The 18,961-nt window shown below is 44.0% G+C and overlaps 2 protein-coding genes across 3 annotated transcripts; one reads left to right on the plus strand and one right to left on the minus strand.

Annotated features, from left to right (window-relative positions):
• The first annotated feature begins 631 nt into the window (after positions 1–631).
• On the plus strand, positions 632–7,327 carry LOC127000600 (very low-density lipoprotein receptor-like). Its single transcript, XM_050864527.1, has 3 exons — positions 632–800; positions 2,570–2,710; positions 6,071–7,327. Exons 1-3 carry the CDS (start codon positions 722–724, stop codon positions 6,196–6,198), a joined length of 348 nt encoding a protein of 115 aa, XP_050720484.1. The 5' UTR covers positions 632–721; the 3' UTR covers positions 6,199–7,327.
• Positions 7,328–10,398: 3,071 nt separating this feature from the next.
• Positions 10,399–16,841, minus strand: LOC127000603 (CXXC motif containing zinc binding protein-like). Of its 2 annotated transcripts, none has more exons than XM_050864531.1 (5): positions 16,725–16,841; positions 14,525–14,608; positions 13,061–13,199; positions 12,040–12,149; positions 10,399–10,847 (listed from the first exon to the last, which is right to left on the minus strand). In XM_050864531.1, exons 1-5 carry the CDS (start codon positions 16,728–16,730, stop codon positions 10,713–10,715), a joined length of 474 nt encoding a protein of 157 aa, XP_050720488.1. In that variant the 5' UTR covers positions 16,731–16,841; the 3' UTR covers positions 10,399–10,712. The 2 variants fall into 2 exon arrangements, with proteins under 2 accessions (XP_050720488.1, XP_050720489.1); XM_050864532.1 differs by having other exon boundaries at positions 13,061–13,224; positions 16,725–16,793.
• Positions 16,842–18,961: the final 2,120 nt, after the last annotated feature.

The following is an 18,961-nucleotide window of genomic DNA, read 5'->3' on the forward strand; positions in this document are numbered from 1 at the left end:
TCATCACCGTGGCTGGGCGTCGCTAGGGGGGTGTTAAGGTGGCCTCGGTACATTACAGGCGAAGGGAAGGAAAGGGTTCGTCAGGTGACCTCCATTCCCACGCCTCACCTGGACGGCTTATTACTGCACCCTCCGCCCCTCACACACACCTGACGCGGCTCCCACCTTGCCTGTATGTGTGTGTGTGTGTGTGTGTGTGTAATAATACTTATTTTCCTCTTGGCTAGTATTAGTTTGTTTAGCGAGGGAATCATACATACATACATACATGCATGCATACATAAACATACGTACATACATACATACACACACAGAGAAACATATACAGAAAGACAAAATAGGTACAAATACAATATAGGTACAAAAAGTGACGATGACAGACAAACACAGACAGATAGTGACACGTATACATACATACACATACATAATAAACAAATACAGACAAAGACAGACATTGACACATTTACAGACAGTCACAGTGACACACAAACACAGAATGGGATCTCCTAACACACAAGATAGCCAACCAATTTAAAAAGAAAACACACACACACACACACACACACACACACATATGACACAATTTTCCACATGCATGCGTAACACACATTATCGCCTCACCCGTGGGACAAACTAATCACGAGCGCCTTATTTATACACCTGCCCCTCACCTGGCTCTTCATACCCTTGTCCTGCCTCACCTCACGCCACACACCTCACCATGGCGCGCCCCTCAAGCCTCCACCTCCTCTGCTTCGTCCTTCTCGCTCTCCTGGTCTTCTACTCCTCCGAGGCTGCAGGTTAGACATATGTGCAAGGGGATAATGGAGAGTTATTATTTTGTTTACTTTACCTCCTCCTTTATACCTCTCTCTCTCTTCCTTCACCTTCTCATCCCTTCCTATCTTTTCTTCCTTCACCTCCTCATCCCTTCCTACATCTCCTCCTCCTTACTTCCACATATTCCTTCCCTTCCTTCACCTCCTCATCCCTTCCTACATCTCCTCCTCCTTACTTGCACATCTTCCTTCCTACCTTCACCTCCTCATCCCTTCCTACATCTCCTCCTCCTTACTTGCACATCTTCCTTCCTACCTTTTCTTCCCTTCCTTCACCTCCTCATCCCTTCCTACATCTCCTCCTCCTTACTTCCACATCTTCCTTCCTACCTTTTCTTCCCTTCCTTCACCTCCTCATCCCTTCCTACATCTCCTCCTCCTTACTTCCACATATTCCTTCCTACCTTTTCTTCCCTTCCTTCACCTCCCCCTCCCTACTTCCTCTTCCTTCTCCTCCTTCATCCTGTTAGACAAATGTGCAAGGGGGTAATGGAGACTTTTGATATTTCCCTTTACTTGCCTTCTCTCTGCTTCCTCCTCCTCCTTATACCTACTTCCTTCCCTTTTTCCTCCTGCTCACTGTCCTGGTTTTCCTCTTCTTCCCCAATGGCTGGAAGCTAGAAAGATGTGCATTATTATTTTCCGTCCTTTCCTCCTCCTCCCTTACACCTCTTCCTCCTACCTTTTCTTCCCTTCATTCACCTCCTCCTCCCTCCCTACACCTTCGTTTTATTCAGCTCCTTGTCCCGGTTTTCTTTTTATTCAGTGGCCGCAGGTTAGAGACTGCGAGAGAAGGCGTCTCTCACGGGGCTTTTTTTTCCATCCAAGCGGGGAATTGAGACAGCTACGTAGGTTAAAACTTTTGGACAGGAAATATGGAAAATGGACGGTGTGGGGAAATGTAAATGTGTGTAGATGTGTCATGCGTGGATAGTGAGTTATATGAGGATGTGTGGATATCTGGTTATGTGTGGATAATCGTGTGGATAATGTTCAAAAGGCAGTGTAAAATGAATATCGTAGAATCTTTGTTTCAGTGGATTATAGGAAAGAACATAACATAAAAAGGTTTGTCTTCGTTTTAAGTTTTAGATTTATTGATTGATAGTTTATTGTTGCAAGTAAACAACAAAGGAGAAGGGAGGAACATGTCATCCCAATCCCCAGGCAGTGCATAGTTTTAGGTGCAAGCTTTCCGATGTATATTTGGTGCTGTTAACGATGTATTCCCAAGGCCCGTTGACACGATCAGCGGGTAGTTTTGGTGATGGGGCGTGATGACGAAGAAAGGGTGGAAAAGTGTGTATGGATGTGTGGGACTGAAGCATCATTCCAGGGCGTTAAAACTGTATCACGCACTTACCCAGACACTGAACAGGGCACTGGGCATAGAGGAGTCAGCATTTCAATAGCTTATATAGTGAACAGTCTTTCTGCTGCATTACTCTCCACAACGTGTTTCGAAGCTGATGTGAAGCACTTAACCAAACAACTAACACCTTGAACTCCTTTGCCTACTATACTACAATCTTTACTACTACTACTACTACTACTTATACAACAACTACCACCCTTATTATACTACTTCTACTTTATCTACAACCTCCATTACCAGCTCACACAACTAACGGCCATTCCTTCCTTTCTTTCGGCGCCAATGAGCAGTGCAGTTGCGGCGCCATGATCTTTGTTTAATCAGTCAATCAATCCGTCCTTTCTTCTCCACGTAGCCCCGGGTAGCCCCAGGGAGTGCTACGATGGCTACTTCAAGTGTGCGGACGGTGTGTGCATCCCGGACAACCTGGTGTGCGACGGGGAGGTCAATTGCATCACGGGAAACGACGAGGAAAGCTGCGCCCGGGCTGATGATGGTGGGTGCAGTGGTGGTGGCCTATTTTTTGTTTATAGTGGTGGTGGTTGTAGTGGGTGTGGTGGTGGTATTGGTACTGGTTGTACTGGTAGTTGTAGTGGTGGTAGTAGTAGTGGTGGTGGTAGTAGTGATGGTAGTAGTAATGGTGGTAGTAACGGTAGCAGTTGAAGTTAATGATGGTGGTGGTAGTAGTAGTAGTGGTGGTGGTGGCAATGGTAGTAGTTGTAGTTAGTGGTGGTGGTAATGGTAGTAGTTGTAGTTAGTGGTGGTAGTAGTAGTGGTGGTAATGGTAGTAGTTGTAGTTAGTGGTGGTGGTAATGGTAGTAGTTGTAGTTAGTGGTGGTGGTAATGGTAGTAGTTGTAGTTAGAGGTAGTTGTAGTAGTAGTGGTGGTGGTAATGGTAGTAGTTGTAGTTAGTGGTGGTAGTAGTAGTTGTAGTAGTAGTGGTGGTGGTAATGGTAGTAGTTGTAGTTAGTGGTGGTGGTAATGGTAGTAGTTGTAGTTAGTGGTGGTAGTAGTAGTTGCAGTAGTAGTGGTGGTGGTAATAGTAGTAGTTGTAGTTAGTGGTGATGGTAATGGTAGTAGTTGTAGTTAGTGGTGGTGGTAATGGTAGTAGTGGTGGTGGTAATGGTAGTAGTTGTAGTTAGTGGTAATGGTAGTAGTTGTAGTAGTAGTGGTGGTGGTAATGGTAGTAGTTGTAGTTAGTGGTGGTGGTAATGGTAGTAGTTGTAGTTAGTGGTGATGGTAGTAGTTGTAGTAGTTGTAGTTAGTGGTGATGGTAGTAGTAGTTGTAGTAGTAGTGGTGGTGGTAATGGTAGTAGTTGTAGTTAGTGGTGGTGGTAGTAGTAGTAGTTGTAGTAGAAGTGGTGGTGGTAATGGTAGTAGTTGTAGTTAGTGGTGGTGGTAGTAGTAGTAGTTGTAGTAGTAGTGGTGGTGGTAATGGTAGTAGTTGTAGTTAGTGGTGGTGGTAGTAGTAGTAGTTGTAGTAGAAGTGGTGGTGGTAATGGTAGTAGTCGTAGTGGTTAATGGTAGTAGTAGTTGTAGTAGTGGTGGTGGTAATGGTAGTAGTTGTAGTTAGTGGTGGTAGTAGTAGTTGTAGTAGAAGTGGTGGTGGTAATGGTGGTAGTTGTAGTTAGTGGTGGTAGTAGTAGTTGTAGTAGTAGTGGTGGTGGTAATGGTAGTAGTTGTAGTTGTAGTAGTGGTGGTAATGGTAGTAGTTGTAGTTAGTGGTGGTAATAGTAGTTGTGGTGGTAATGGTAGTAGTTGTAATAGTAGTTAATTGGTGGTGGTAGTAGTTGTAGTTAAGTAATTGGTAGTAGAAGTGGTGGTAGTAATGGTAGTAGTTGTAGTTAGTGGTGGTAGTAGTAGTGGTAATGGTAGTAGTTGTAGTTAGTGGTGGTGGTAGTAGTAGTTGTAGTAGTAGTGGTAATGGTAGTAGTTGTAGTTAGTGGTGGTAGTAGTAGTGGTAATGGTAGTAGTTGTAGTTAGTGGTGGTGGTAGTAGTAGTGGTGGTGGTAATGGTAGTAGTTGTAGTTAGTGGTGGTAGTAGTAGTTGTAGTAGTAGTGGTGGTGATAATGGTAGTAGTTGTAGTTAGTGGTGGTGGTGGTAGTAGTAGTAGTTGTAGTAGTAGTGGTGGTGGTAATGGTAGTAGTTGTAGTCTTAGAAGAACCTTACCCATATTTCTTTCCTACCTACATTTCTAACTCTATTAATCTGTGTCCAGGGTTCTTATCATTGCTGCCAGATTAGTTTTATATATTTCCTTTATTCTCCAGACTGTAGGAGATGCTAGAGCAGAGATTTGATGGGATGCTAAAGGAAGATCTAGGAGTACAGGGTTCAAAGATGCCTATAATGGGTAGGAGTGAGATAATGGGGAAACAGAATATGCCAGCCATCAGAGGACATATGATCAGATGGAGGTTAAGGTAGAGAGATCTTAAAATGTACACAACTTATCACTGGGAATCGAACCTGGGCCTCCTGGGTAGAAGTCAGGGCACAAAACCAACTGAGCCCTTGATGAGCTAAAGGGTCAGTGCCAGAGCCTACTTCTATGGCACTATACCCGACGCACTGCCCCCACTTTGGACGTGAAGGAAATATGACCCCTCTCACATACATGGTAGTTGAAAATGCTTTTAATCGACCCACAACAGCGTATAGTGTGGGATAATGAAACTTTTTCCTTTTTTCCCCCTCGAGCTTCTTCCTCTACCGTAAAAAAAGAAATAAAGATAAAATACCAAGATTGCGAAGTTTTGGGATATCTTGTGCAGAATTTTGTTGTCTTTTTCTACTTTGTTTAGCCATTATTTTGCCTCCCTCAGTGAAAGAAAATCAACCCCATTCTCACGTTTATCACAATAGGCTTAAAAAGGCAGTGAGGGGAATCTTTTAGAGGGAGTATCAAGACATCTAAAAAGGTGGATATATTTGTAGTATTCTGAGCAGTGTTTTGTGGGCTTTTTGAATTTTAGTTTTGCTATTCTACCTCCCTCGACGAAAGAAAAGTAACCCATTAACACATTTTGTACTTCTTCAGTCAATCACATTTGTTTTTTACATCAGAGGAAACGGCTCAAGGGCAATAAAAAGAGTACTATAAAAAAATAAAAAAAGCCCACTACTCGCCGCTCCTATAAAAGATAAAAGTAGAGAGTACCCAAAAGAGAGGTCAATTTTGGGTGGAGAGGCGTCTTGATACACTCTTCTTGATTTTGACTTCAGAACCCCGGCCCTCCCCCTTCAACCCTCCATTTACATTCATATATACCTTTTATAAACTAATTTGTGTTCTTGTTGCATGCTAATCCACTTTCTTCCTTCCCATGCTCTCCCCAGTCCCCTATTCTGCATGCTCTAATCAGATTAATTCACTAAAACTACTTGTGTTTGCATGATTTCATAAGGTAGATCATTTGTGAGTGTTTGAGCTGATTTTTTTTTCATTACTTGCTATTTTGTATCATTTCATCACTGCAGTTTTGATATTAGTTTCCCATATGTGGTTATATATATTTTCTTCTTTTAGTGTGTGTGTGTGTGTGTGTGTGTGTGTGTGTGTATATATCTAGTTGGTATTTTATCATTAGTATACATATAGGATTAGTTGTTTCGTATTATCTTCTTGAGTGAGTGTCCTAAATATATTATCTCTCTATCTTAAATAATATCTACTATCTCTATCTATCCTCTATATCTATATGTCCTAAATAATTTATCTATATGTAACTATCCTAAATAATATCCACTATCTCTGTATCTATCCTCTATATCTATATGTCCTAAATAAATTATATATATGTAACTATCCTAAATAAATAAATATCTCCCCTCATGCTCCCGTCCTCCCACCAGTTTCAGACACTGTGGACGAATGCTTCCAAGGCTACTTCCAGTGTTCCAATGGCCTGTGCATCCCTGACAGCCTCGTGTGCGACGGCGAGATAAACTGCGTCTTGGGGAATGACGAGGATAATTGCTGAAAGGATTAGTGACATAACAAATAGCTGAACTAACCATACACACACACCATTAATTTCTTGTTTAACCTTGTGCCAGAAACTTCGACCTAACCTAATCTAACCAAACACTGCTAACCTGACCTGACCTAACCACACACACACACACACACACACACACACACACACACACACACACACACACACACACACTCCTGCCCTAACCGCTGTAGCCACATAAGCTGTCTGTTCATAGTTGTAAAATAGCCTAGTTTTTGTAATGGTGCATGTAATTGTAACTAACCTTAGATTGATGAAGTGTTAGGAAATTACAGTAAAAGTCCGTTAATATGAATTCCCATGGTCAGAAAATTACAGATTGTCATTCATTTCCATCTTTACAATCTCTTTCTTTCACTCCTTATCTTTATACAATGTCCTCCTCTGCCTCTTCCCACTCCTAGTCTTGATATCTTGAAAACAGGAAATATACGACCATTGTAAATTCTTGGGAAGGCAGAAAAATGTAATAAAAGAAGAAACTCAGAAATTTTTAAGTGCAGGAAGTGATATGTAATGGACTTTTGGTGCATTGATTTGCGTGTTGATGTTCTTCCTCTCTGCATGTTGTCGGAGGGCCTAACAGGTTTTGTGTTTTGTAATTGGTAGCAAAGCCTGATTTTTTAAACGTTGTATTAGTATTTATTAAGTTACGTGGCTAGTTTGGCTTTTTAATTCCACTTTTGGGATGAAGTTAGCTGGGAGTGTTGGATTTTCAGAGTTGAGTTGACATGTTACAAAGTGATATAAAGAAATCAACTAAACTAACTAACCACGGCTTGTAAAACGAGTTAAAGAAAAGACAAATCAGAAACACTATTGTTACTAAAGAATAATACGATTGAAAAGTCAGGCAGAAGTCTTGACACATACAACCACTATTACAGTACTATAACCAACCACCACCACCACTACTACTACTACTACTGCTACACATTACTTACCTGCCCTTCCCTCACACCTGCCCATGTACTCTGCTGTGTGACGAGAGAGAGAACTTCAATCACTCCAGGCCTGTTACTTGTGCTATGTTGGTGTAAGTAGCTGCATACTGACCCACCCGCATGTAACTAATAAATGACGTGTAGTATTACTTGCTGCATTACAATTTCACCGGTAACCTCTTTGTCTTCTGCACGTAATTGGTCCCTTTTGGTTTTATTATGCATCTTAGGGTAAAGGTTTTTGTCATGGGAAAGTTGAGGAATGGGAAGATAATGTGGGGATTGGAGAGGGACAGGAGGGAAGACTGAAGGGATGGGAAGGAATAGAAGGGATGGGAAGACTGCAGTGATGGGAAGGGATGGGAAGGGCATTGAAGTGTAGGGATGGGAAAGGATAGAAAGGGCGTTGAAGTGTAGGGATGGAAGGGAAGGGGAGACTGCAGCAATGGGAAGGAATAGGAAGGGCATTGAAGTGTAGGGATGGTAAGGGATGGAAAGACTGTAGGGGTGGGAAAGGATAGAAAGGGCATTGAAGTATAGGGATGGAAGGGAAGGGGAGACTGCAGCAATGGGAAGGAATAGGAAGGGCATAGAAGTGTAGGGATGGTAAGGGATGGAAGGGAAGGGAACACTGCAGGGATGGGAAGGAATAGGAAGGGCATGAAGTGTAGGGATGGTAAGGGATGGAAGGGAAGGGAAGACTGCAGTGATGGGAATGGATAGGAAGGGCAATGAAGTGTAGGGATGGTAAGGAAGGGAACACTGCAGTTATGGGAAGGGATAGGAAGGTCATTGAAGTGTAGGGATGATAAGGGATGGAAGGGAACACTGCAGGGATGGGAATGGATAGGAAGGGCAAGGAAGTGTGGGGATGGGAAGGAACTGTAGGGGACTGAAGTGCAGGGATGAGATGGAATAGAAGGGAATGGAAGTGTGGGGATGGGATGGCATAGAAGGGAATGGAAGTGTGGGGATGGGAAGGAACTGTAGGGGACTGAAGTGCAGGGATGAGATGGAATAGAAGGGAATGGAAGTGTGGGGATGGGATGGCATAGAAGGGAATGGAAGTGTGGGGATGGGATGGCATAGAAGGGAATGGAAGTGTGGGGATGGGATGGCATAGAAGGGAATGGAAGTGTGGGGATGGGATGGCATAGAAGGGAATGGAAGTGTGGGGATGGGATGGCATAGAAGGGAATGGAAGTGTGGGATGGGATGGCATAGAAGGAATGGAAGGTGTGGGGATGGGATGGCATAGAAGGGAATGGAAGTGTGTGGATGTGATGGGTAGGAAGGTAATGGAAGTGTGGGGATGTGATGGGAAGGAAGGGAATGGAAGTGTGGGGATGAGAAGGGAAGGAAGGGAATGGAAGTGTGGGGATGGGATGGCATAGAAGGGAATGGAAGTGTGGGGATGGGATGGCATAGAAGGGAATGGAAGTGTGGGGATGGGAAGGGAAGGAAGAGAATGGAAGTGTGGGGATGGGATGGCATAGAAGGGAATGGAAGTGTGGGGATGAGAAGGGAAGGAAGGGAATGGAAGTGTGGGGATGAGAAGGGAAGGAAGGGAATGGAAGTGTGGGGATGGGATGGCATAGAAGGGAATGGAAGTGTGGGGATGAGAAGGGAAGGAAGGGAATGGAAGTGTGGGGATGGGATGGCATAGAAGGGAATGGAAGTGTGGGGATGGGATGGCATAGAAGAGAATGGAAGTGTGGGGATGGGATGGCATAGAAGGGAATGGAAGTGTGGGGATGGGATGGCATAGAAGGGAATGGAAGTGTGGGCATGAGAAGGGAAGGAAGGGAATGGAAGTGTGGGGATGGGATGGCATAGAAGGGAATGGAAGTGTGGGCATGAGAAGGGAAGGAAGGGAATGGAAGTGTGGGCATGAGAAGGGAAGGAAGGGAATGGAAGTGTGGGCATGAGAAGGGAAGGAAGGGAATGGAAGTGTGGGCATGAGAAGGGAAGGAAGGGAATGGAAGTGTGGGCATGAGAAGGGAATGGAAGTGTGGGCATGAGAAGGGAAGGAAGAGAATGGAAGTGTGGGCATGAGAAGGGAATGGAAGTGTGGGCATGAGAAGGGAAGGAAGGGAATGGAAGTGTGGGGATGGGATGGCATAGAAGGAAACTGAAGTGTAGGGATGGGAAGGGAGCCTCTTCTATTGATCCATTTCCATCTTCACATCCTCTTCCCTTCACTTCCTATTTTCATACACTGTCCTCTCCCACTCCTAGTCTCCCCTTCCATCTCCTTCCTTCCCTCTATTACCTTGTAGAAGAGGAATAGAAGAAGGAGGAGAGGAGAGAAAGGGAGGTGGTAATGCTATAGTTGGGGTGAGAAAGAGATGGGGTTGATGGGGTGGGAGGAATGATGATGGGATGGGAAGGTGGATGTGGGGGAAAGGAAAGAAGCAAATAAGAAAAAAGTAATACAGATTAGGGAAGGGAAAGAAAGGGATGTGTTCAGACAATGGGACAAAAATGAACACAGATTAGGGAAGGGAAAGAAAGGGAAGTGTTCAGACAATGGGACAGTAAACAGATGGGACAAAAAGGAACACAGATTAGGGAAGGGAAAGAAAGGGAAGTGTTCAGACAATGGGACAGTAAACAGATAGGGAAAAAAGGAACACAGATTAGGGAAGGGAAAGAAAGGGAAGTGTTCAGACAATGGGACAGTAAACAGATGGGACAAAAAGGAACACAGATTAGGGAAGGGAAAGAAAGGGACATGTTAAGACAATGGGACAGTAAACAGATAGGGAAAAAAGGAACACAGATTAGGGAAGGGAAAGAAAGGGAAGTGTTCAGACAATGGGACAGTAAACAGATAGGGAAAAAAGGAACACAGGTTAGGGAAGGGAAAGAAAGGGAAGTGTTCAGACAATGGGACAGTAAACAGATAGGAAATAATGAATACAGATTAGGGATAGGAAGGATGGTGTGGGAAAAAAGGAAAGGGAACAGGATGAGGATGAATGGTGAAGGGATGTAGGGAAGAGGGAAGGAAAGATTAACAGAACAGGATGAGGAAGGATGGTGAAGGGACATAGAGAAGGATAAATTAGTGGAACAGGATGAGAAAGGAAGATAAAGGGACACAGAAGAGGGAAGAATAGATTAGTGGAAAGTGAAGTGTTAATACAATAGGAAGGTCAAGCAGAGGGGGAACAGGAAAAAAGATTAGGCTTGTGAAGAGGAACTGAAAAAAACTACATTCTTATAAAATTCGTGATTGCATTGTATAAATTGTATATAAAATCCTCACACATAATAATGATGTATATGTAAATTGACTGACATCATTTATAGTAATGCCGTTGTGTGTGTGTGTGTATTTACCTAGTTGTGAAATACAGGAAAAGCATCGTACTAGGCTCGTGCTGTCCCGTCTCCATAACGCTTATTATCCAGTTTGGCTTTAAATTCATGAATCGTTTTTGCACACACAGTCTCCTTGTCAAGTTCGTTCCATGTTGTTATGCTTTTGTATGGAAAACTGTGTATGTGTATGTGTGTGTGTGTGTTTGTTCAGGTGACCTTGTACTCCAGCTCCGTGATGCCAACGGGAAGGTTCGCCTCCTCATCGTAGTCGCACCATTCCTCATCCAGGTCCAGGTCGGTGAAGGGAGTCCTGCTGTCCACGCCCTGACACTGCCAACCTTTCTGTGGGGTGAGGGAGAGTCAGGGAATAGGAGAAAGTGTAAAGGAATAAACCAACTATGTCTCCCATATCTGGACATGCTCTGTATCCCAATACATACTAGGCCTTGGCTCTCTTTATGTCCACATCTGATTTACCTGTCCTTGTCCATACATACAGGGTAGTTCTGACATGTCTGGTTGGGTCAGTCAACAAACTTAACCCAGTACCAGTGGGGATCATGATTCTTAAAGGTCCCTCTAAGCAAAAAAAAATAGAAAAATCACCCCTCACACAAACCATTTCATAATATATATCAAAGCATTTGTGATCAGTTTATGTATCATCTATTTTGGGAGGTTAAAATCATGGCACAAATTTGGCCCGTCGCTGCTACCGGGGTAAAAATCGGTTGGTCAGCTTGCCAGCCTCTTGGTAGGCATAGCTAATAACTCCTGACCCACCAGTGGACCGCAAATGGCCATCCGACTTCTTACCAAATGGTAATACATTGTTTTCCTGGTGTCTAGTGTTATGTTAGATATTCCCATGTGTATTTTAATGTCTAGACACTGCAACTTAAGAGACCAAGGAAGAATACCCCAAAATTAAAGTACATAATTATTCTGTCAGTAGGGTCTGTCTGAATACTTCTGTATCTGGATTTCATCTGTATCCAGATTTTGTTTGTATCTGGATGATTTGATGGCTCTATTATGCTGCATTTTGGAGAGATTACTGGAGATATTTTGTCTGCATTCTTCACATATTTATAATAGCAAGCATCATCCATCAGGCTTCAAACCTCCAATATCCAGCTCCCCTCCCCTTCAATCTTCTTTTTATTTCTTGAATCCCAAAGTATCACATTCTGAAAGGTTCACCCACAAACAGTTTTTAAGACTTGCAGGAGTTCTGGAGGTTTTTTCCCTGCACCTCTTGTGGGCAGCAGGCTCACTCAATTCAAGTGCAGTGAGTGAGTCCACCACATAGTTGGGCCCATCAGCAATACCAAGCTGGGGTTGTGGCCCAAGCCACAAGGCCCACGACCCCAGTCTCTACTTTGTATTCTGAATCTGGCAGAGATTAATGTTTTATAAGGAATCATTGTGGGCCCTGCCCCAACAACTCCACATCAGGGACTGGGCTAACTGTTAGCTGTGGCCAGGGACACTGAACCCCTAAGAGGATACACAAGTCACACCACTGACTCACCCCAAACTGGAAGTCAACAACTGACAATCCGCGGCACTCAAAGGCAATGATGACCTTGAAGCTTGGGACATCTTCCATGGTGTATGTTTTTTTCTTGTCTGCCAACACATCTGTCGGAGGAGGAGCAGGATGGAAAATGATTACAATGCTGGATATTTAAATATTCAGCTGGCTAAGTATATAGGTAACAAAGGTCATTAGAATATTTGGTAGGTATGAGGTTACATTAGGTTAGGGAGCAATGCAGACATTATCATCAGCTTGCTGTGCTGGGTGCAGTTTGGGAACAAAGCAGGGCAATGGAGAGGTATTATTAGCAGTAGCAAACTACTGTACTTGGCTGGTGACTAAGGTACTTATGGTTAGCTTTTGGAGCAAAGCTGGGCTACTTCATGTCTCTGTGGTGGTTAGCGTGCCTAGCTACAAATCCATGGGTCCAGGTTCGATTCCCAGCCCTTTCAGGTGGCGTGCAGCTCACCCAGCTATCCAGCCACTTTCAGGTTGGTCCATAAATGAGTGCCTGGGGAAACCTGGGGAAGGTAAACTGTGGTAACCCAGATGTCAGACTAGCCCTGTGTCCCAGGGTGATGCTTTTTTATCTCTACAGGCTCAAGGGCCAATGTGACGGTGATGAGCACTGAGATCATGCTCTGCTATGGCGTATGCACCCAACTTTACCTTCACCTTGGCTACTGGGAAATATCATCCTCTTCCTTGAGAGGTTACTATAGTATTTTTATGAGGGCAAAAATGCACTCACCCTTCTAATTCCAAGTGCTTATAGTGTTTCTGTTGGGAAAACTGTAGCAATATTTTTTCATTTACTTTTGACTGTGTGTTTATCTAGTTATAGGACACAGGGTCTGAGCTGCATTGATGTGGTTCTGTCTCCAAATCTATATGTCCTTAAATTGCCACACACTCTTTGCCCCCATCACTCCTTCCAATTCAATCCAAGCATTTATATTTCAACTACTTTATTTATTTATTCATTTTTTTTGTGTGTGTGTGTGCGCCTTACCCAGGGTGTTGGTGCGGCCACACAGCTTGCACTTCACCAGCATGTTGCAGGACCCCCGGGAGTGTGGAACCGCCACCACCTCGTCCACCGCCACATACTGCCACTTCTCGCTCACCTCGCCGCAGGACCCACACTTGGTCTGCCGGGGAGGAGGGGAATCAATTCTGTGGGTAATGCCAGTTTGGGGCTATAAGCAACGCTAATCCTGCAGTGGGCAACATTAATTCTAGTATCAGCAGTTTGTCTCCCGTTGCCTCCCAGGGCCAGTTCACGCCCGTCTTCCATCACGTTCACATTTTCGTTTTCTGTTTGCTTCCCAGAGAATATAAGGACTTAAGTTTATTCAGTGTTTGCCGATCCCATCAGTACAAGTCCAGACAACACCCTGAACAATGGAGTGATTGATTGGGGTATACATTCATGGTGACGCAACTACCGTGATATGGCACCAAGGGAGGGGAGGGGAGGGAGGGGCAAGTGTACCAAGTGTTTATTTAGCTTCCCTTTATTTGCGTAACTTGACCTGTTTTTACATCTAAGGAGGCAGCTCAAGGGGACAAACGAATGAGTAAATAGATAAATAAGATAAAAAGAGAAAATACTTGATAAAAAAGTCTCCTACAACACTTCATCCACAAACAGAGGATAATCAAAGTAGCTGAAAGATAAAGAGTTGCTTAGTCGTCCATCATGTCTCAAAACGCAACTAATGTGATGAGGTCTGTCTTTCATTTCCCAAAGTAACCAACCACCACATGAAATAAAAATAAAGTAACCACACACAAAATACCAAACAGGAACATTATCATCAGCTGGAAGGTTTGTCGTCAAATGATATGTAATGCAAAATGTATGTATGTAGTAAAATGGTGAGCATGTTAAAAAGAATCCAGTGCTCTCTCGTTTGTAAGATGAACCGATGAATAAAAAATGCTACCACAGTGTTGAAGATTCTTATTCATCTGTCCGTAAATGTTTGTCTGGTTGTCTGTCTGTCCCTCTATGGTCTTTCCGCCTTTCCGCTAATCTGTCTCTGTCTTTCCATTGTTTTTTTATGGCTGTCTCTCTCTGTCTCTAACTTTTCTACTGATGTGTCTGTCTCCAACCTTTCAACTAAATGCCTGTCTGTCTGTCTGTTTCTGTCTCTCCAACCTTTCTGCTTATCTGTCTGTCTGCTCTTCCACCTTTCTGCCTGTCTATCTGTCTCTCATTGTCCTTCCACCTTGCTGTCTGTCTGTCTCTCTCCCTTATTTCTATTTTTCTGTCTGTCTTTTTCATTACCCTCTCACCTCTCTGCGTATGTCTATCTGTCTGTCCCTCTGCCCTTGCCTTCCTACCCTCCTACCTACCTGTCTGTCAATATACCTGTCAGTCAATGCATCTATCTGCCTTTCTTCTCCTATCTCTGTCTATCTACCTATCTATCAATCTGTCTGTCTGTCTGTATCCATCTGTTCTTCCCACCTTGATGCAGTACTGAAAGTCATCACCAGGAGCCTGCAGGTTGGTCACATTCTCCAGCTGGCACCTCACCTGCACCTGGGACACCTGCAATCAAGGCACAGGTGAACACACAGCAATAGGGAGGTAGGTAGGTCTGTAAATAGGTAAGTAATGTGGGTATAGGTAGGTAAGTAGAACGGTTGGTATGTCAGGAAGTAGGTAGGAAAAAAGAAAGAAAAAGATATAAAGAGAGGAAGGAAGGAAGGTAGGTAGGAAGAAAAATAAATAAAAGTGAAAGGAAGGTAAGTAAGGTTGATAAATAGACAGATAGGTAGACAGATATAGACAGACAAATAGGAAGAAATAATCAACTGACCACAAAATCACATTACACATGCAAGTATCCACATCACACCATGGTCCTCTGTAACTTCCTTTTCCTAATGCCGTCAATACATCTTTTCCCACTGTAACACTTTTTCCTAATACGGTTGATACATCTTTTCCCAGTATGGTTTCCCAATACGCCCCTGCACCACTATGACAAGGAGGGGAAGCTGAATTGGTCTGGACAAAAAAATCATATTTTGGTCATGAAAAAATAGTCTGTCTTGATGATAAGATGCCAACTTCTGGTGCATCAATACCATAACTTGGTCATGTGATCATTCTTTGCCTTTTACAGTCATTGCTGACGTGTGTTTAATTCATCAAGGCCTGGCCACGCAATGGACTCACGTCACCAGCCACTGCCCCAAGGGATGGTGGGGGTGGAGGTTGGCAGATGAATGGATAGACTGACAGATTGGTGGAAGAACAGATAAAAAGACAGACAGTTGAAGTGGCTAATAGATGAATGGATAGACTGATATAAACAAACAAGTGGAAAGACAGCAGACAGATAGATGGAAAACAGAGGAGCAGACAGATGGATGGACAGACAGACAAGCAATCAACCAGACGGTTGAAGGGGATGAGAGATGTCAACGCTGATGGTAGAGTAACGAAATAAAACGAAGATGCTGTGGGATGACGCCATGCTGAACAATCTAAGGACATGAGCCTAGGTAGTTTTTTAATTTATTTTATATTTTAGGAGTACCCAGATATCTGTCACTTGTGAGCTCTGATCTCAGATGGGGAGGACAGTGGCAGGTGATGTTAGTCCATTGCGTGGTCAGGCCATGATGAATAAAACACACGTCAGCAATGACTGTAAAAGACAAAGAATGATCACATGACCAAGTTATGGTATTGATGCACCAGAAGTTGGCATCTTATCATCAAGACATAGACAATTTTTCCATGACCAAGATATGATTTTTTTGTGTGTAGACAGATGTTATCTGCGTAAAACAGTAACAAGTAACTTATTTTAATAATCACGTCAAAAGAACATATCCTGTGGCTCGCCCCTCCCAGCTGATGGTAACCTATTGCTGCTTAATAAGGCAAAACCAGTTTCTCAACCAACATAACCCTTAACAGGGAAGGCTTAGACACCCTGACCTCATAACAGGGGAAGGGGCTTGGCCCCCCCCCCTCCTGACCTTCACTGCAGATAGTAATGTATTGCAGCTAAATAAAGCATGAAGTAGTTCTCGGTAATCATGCAGCACATCACTTGCGGCGGCAGTATTCACGGCAACACACCAAGGCGTACACAATTAATGGGTGACGGGCAGCCCGTGTGCTGGAAAAACCACACCTGCTGCTCCTGCACACTGACCCAAGCTGTTTAGCGAGACACCCGGTGAACACCCGGTGAACACCCGGTGAACACCCGGTGGAGTGAGAGGTGAGTCTTGGCAGCGGGCGGCCGTGTGGGCGTGAGCCCCGCACCAAAACTGCCTTGTCGCCAATGGGTGTCAGGGCCACGGCCCACGGGGGGGGATTTGTGTTACGTCTGGGAAGATTTTACAGGCGAGGTGGCGTGCATGCTGCTTGTGCCCTCAGTGGTGCCACGTGAAGTGTGCTCGTCTGGCGGGACTCACACAACGGCAAACTGTCCACACAACGACCTTACCCGCAGCAGGTGCACCCCGCCCCCACACCCCGGCCAGCCGCGACCCCAGGCCACGACGACCCGGGGGCGAGGACACTCCGCCCCTCGTCTTCCCCTCCCCCGGTGCTGCCTCGGGGCCGCGTGTGCCTCCTGGCGGGCTGCTGGCCGTGTCACCCCCCCTCGGCAGGCACCCCGAGGCACTGTCACGGCACTCACAGGCATTTTTTCACCTCCTTCCTCTGCCTCGCTTCCCACGTCCTTGGCTTGATCTTGATCTTGATGTCACAGGTGGCTCGGGATTTCTCCCCAGCCGGGCCTTTGTATCGGCACCTCCTGTGAAAGAAAAACAAAACATCTAGAATTGAATTGAATTGAAATATTTATTGTTGTAAAATACAACAAAAGGGAATGGCTAGTCTTGCAGACAAACCCCTGACTAGGCTAGTTACAAAAAAATAAAAATCTTCATTGTACAAAAATAAAGACAGGTTGAGGTTAGATTAACAGAAAAAGGAATTAGAATGTAAATACTGATAATATTCCTGAGTAGGTACACATGCAATTACCTAAATTACCACCTGGCAGCAAACTTTGGGTACTCTTTAATTATGTCAGGTACAATGTTATGATTAATGGACCAGGCGACAAGGGAAGGCACGTCACTTATACCCTGTGGACGGTGACAGGCCATGGCAGGACACTCAAGGACATAATGTCGTAGAGTGTGACCTCCCGGCCTGGCGCACACACCACAAGACTCGGGTGGGGCACCACTCACCTCCCAGTAGTATTTATACCCTAGTCTAAGACGCATTACAACAAGATCATATAAGGCACTCTCTCTACCGTAGGTGACATTGGTGTCTTGCGAAACATGGACATAGTGGATAGAGCTTGGACTACCCCTCTCATAGCAGCTGGCAATGGCAGAGTCGATTGAGCTTTGTGTGTAGTTTTAGTCTGCCCTTGATATAATTATAAGTATATTCTGCAGGAGTGCCTTCTAGAGTCCTATTAAGGGCACGCCGAACCAAAGCAAAAGGGATGCCCACATGAGATGGCACCCAAGTGAAGTGAACCCGATGATTATCCCTCTCCAAGCCGTCAATGGCAAGAAGACACTGATCTACAATATCGGCGTCACATGGAGCGGTGGACAATAGGTCATATAAGGCCCCTTGACTATCAACAAAGAAGAATACATCTTTAGCAAAAGGAACCACAACACGTAGTCCTTCCAGAATGGCATAGAGTTCCGCACGCGTGGAAGACAGGTGATCTGGAAGCCTCTTGGAGATCTCAATATCAATGTAGGCCTATGGGCTGTCATAACTGCGGGTAAAGACACCACGACCTGATTTGCTGCCATCAATAGACCCATCACAATAAATATGGACAGCATGAACCAGGCGGTAGACTGCTATTTTTTCCATGAAATGTGATTTAAGTTCATGAGGAAACCATGATGATTTTGGAGTTTGTAGCTGTTCTATGTCAATGAGTGAGGTGAAATTCCTTTAAAAATGACAAACATGTTATACAAATGGAGAATGGTTATTTACGTCATTTTTAAGCATAGCATTAGTGTATTTATATAGTTATATGGCTAGTTTCGTTTTTTAGTTCCATTATTTGGTAAGGAGTTAGAAGTGTTGGATTTTCAGAGTTAAGTCAACATATTACAAACTTAATTAGTCGTAAAAAAGTGATATAAAAAAATCGACAGATCCAACTAACCACGCCTTAATTGAAAAACGAGTAAAAAAAAGACAAATCAGCCACATTATTGTTATTATAGAGTCCCAGGGGTATTCAATTAAAAGTCACTGAGGTCCACTTCTTAAAATTTCCCCCAAGTAAAAGGTCCGAACGGAAGTCCAGCTTGTGTCTTATAGCCGTTCCCTATGTCGACATTTTCATATGGATTCAACAGTATTTATTGTCTATTTTCAATGCAGGAAATGTTTAACAGAGTGCACAGCTAGCTCTTTTGCCCTAAATAAAAGTAGTCCCAGGCAAATAAATTTAAGGCCTTTATTTCAGATTAAAGAAAACAGAAATCTCAGAATAAAATAAATTGCGAGCAGAGCCAAAAAAACCTTTTTTCTCTCAAATTAATGAGGTCCCAGCCTAAAGAATTAAAGGCCTACACTTCAAGTAAAACAGTCAACATCATCAGGAGAAAATGAATAAAAAGTGGCTCTTTTAGGAAAAAGAATATGTGCAAACATAGCATTGATTAAAGTTTTATTTTTTTTCTTGAAGATGTCCCACCCCCACACTATACACTGCCCGCGTGTCGCCTGCTGGCTGCCACCGTCCACCACCTCGTCACCATGGTGAAAGGTGCATGCCACCCAGATACCCACCACGCCCTTTGGTCATACCTGCCACCCTGCATATTAGCTTGACCTTCCTACTGCAGGAAATTGAGTGTGTTCACGCTCTCACTG

The sequence above is a fragment of the Eriocheir sinensis genome, chromosome 19, assembly GCF_024679095.1.
Source record: "Eriocheir sinensis breed Jianghai 21 chromosome 19, ASM2467909v1, whole genome shotgun sequence".
Taxonomy (NCBI): Eukaryota; Metazoa; Arthropoda; class Malacostraca; order Decapoda; family Varunidae; genus Eriocheir; species Eriocheir sinensis.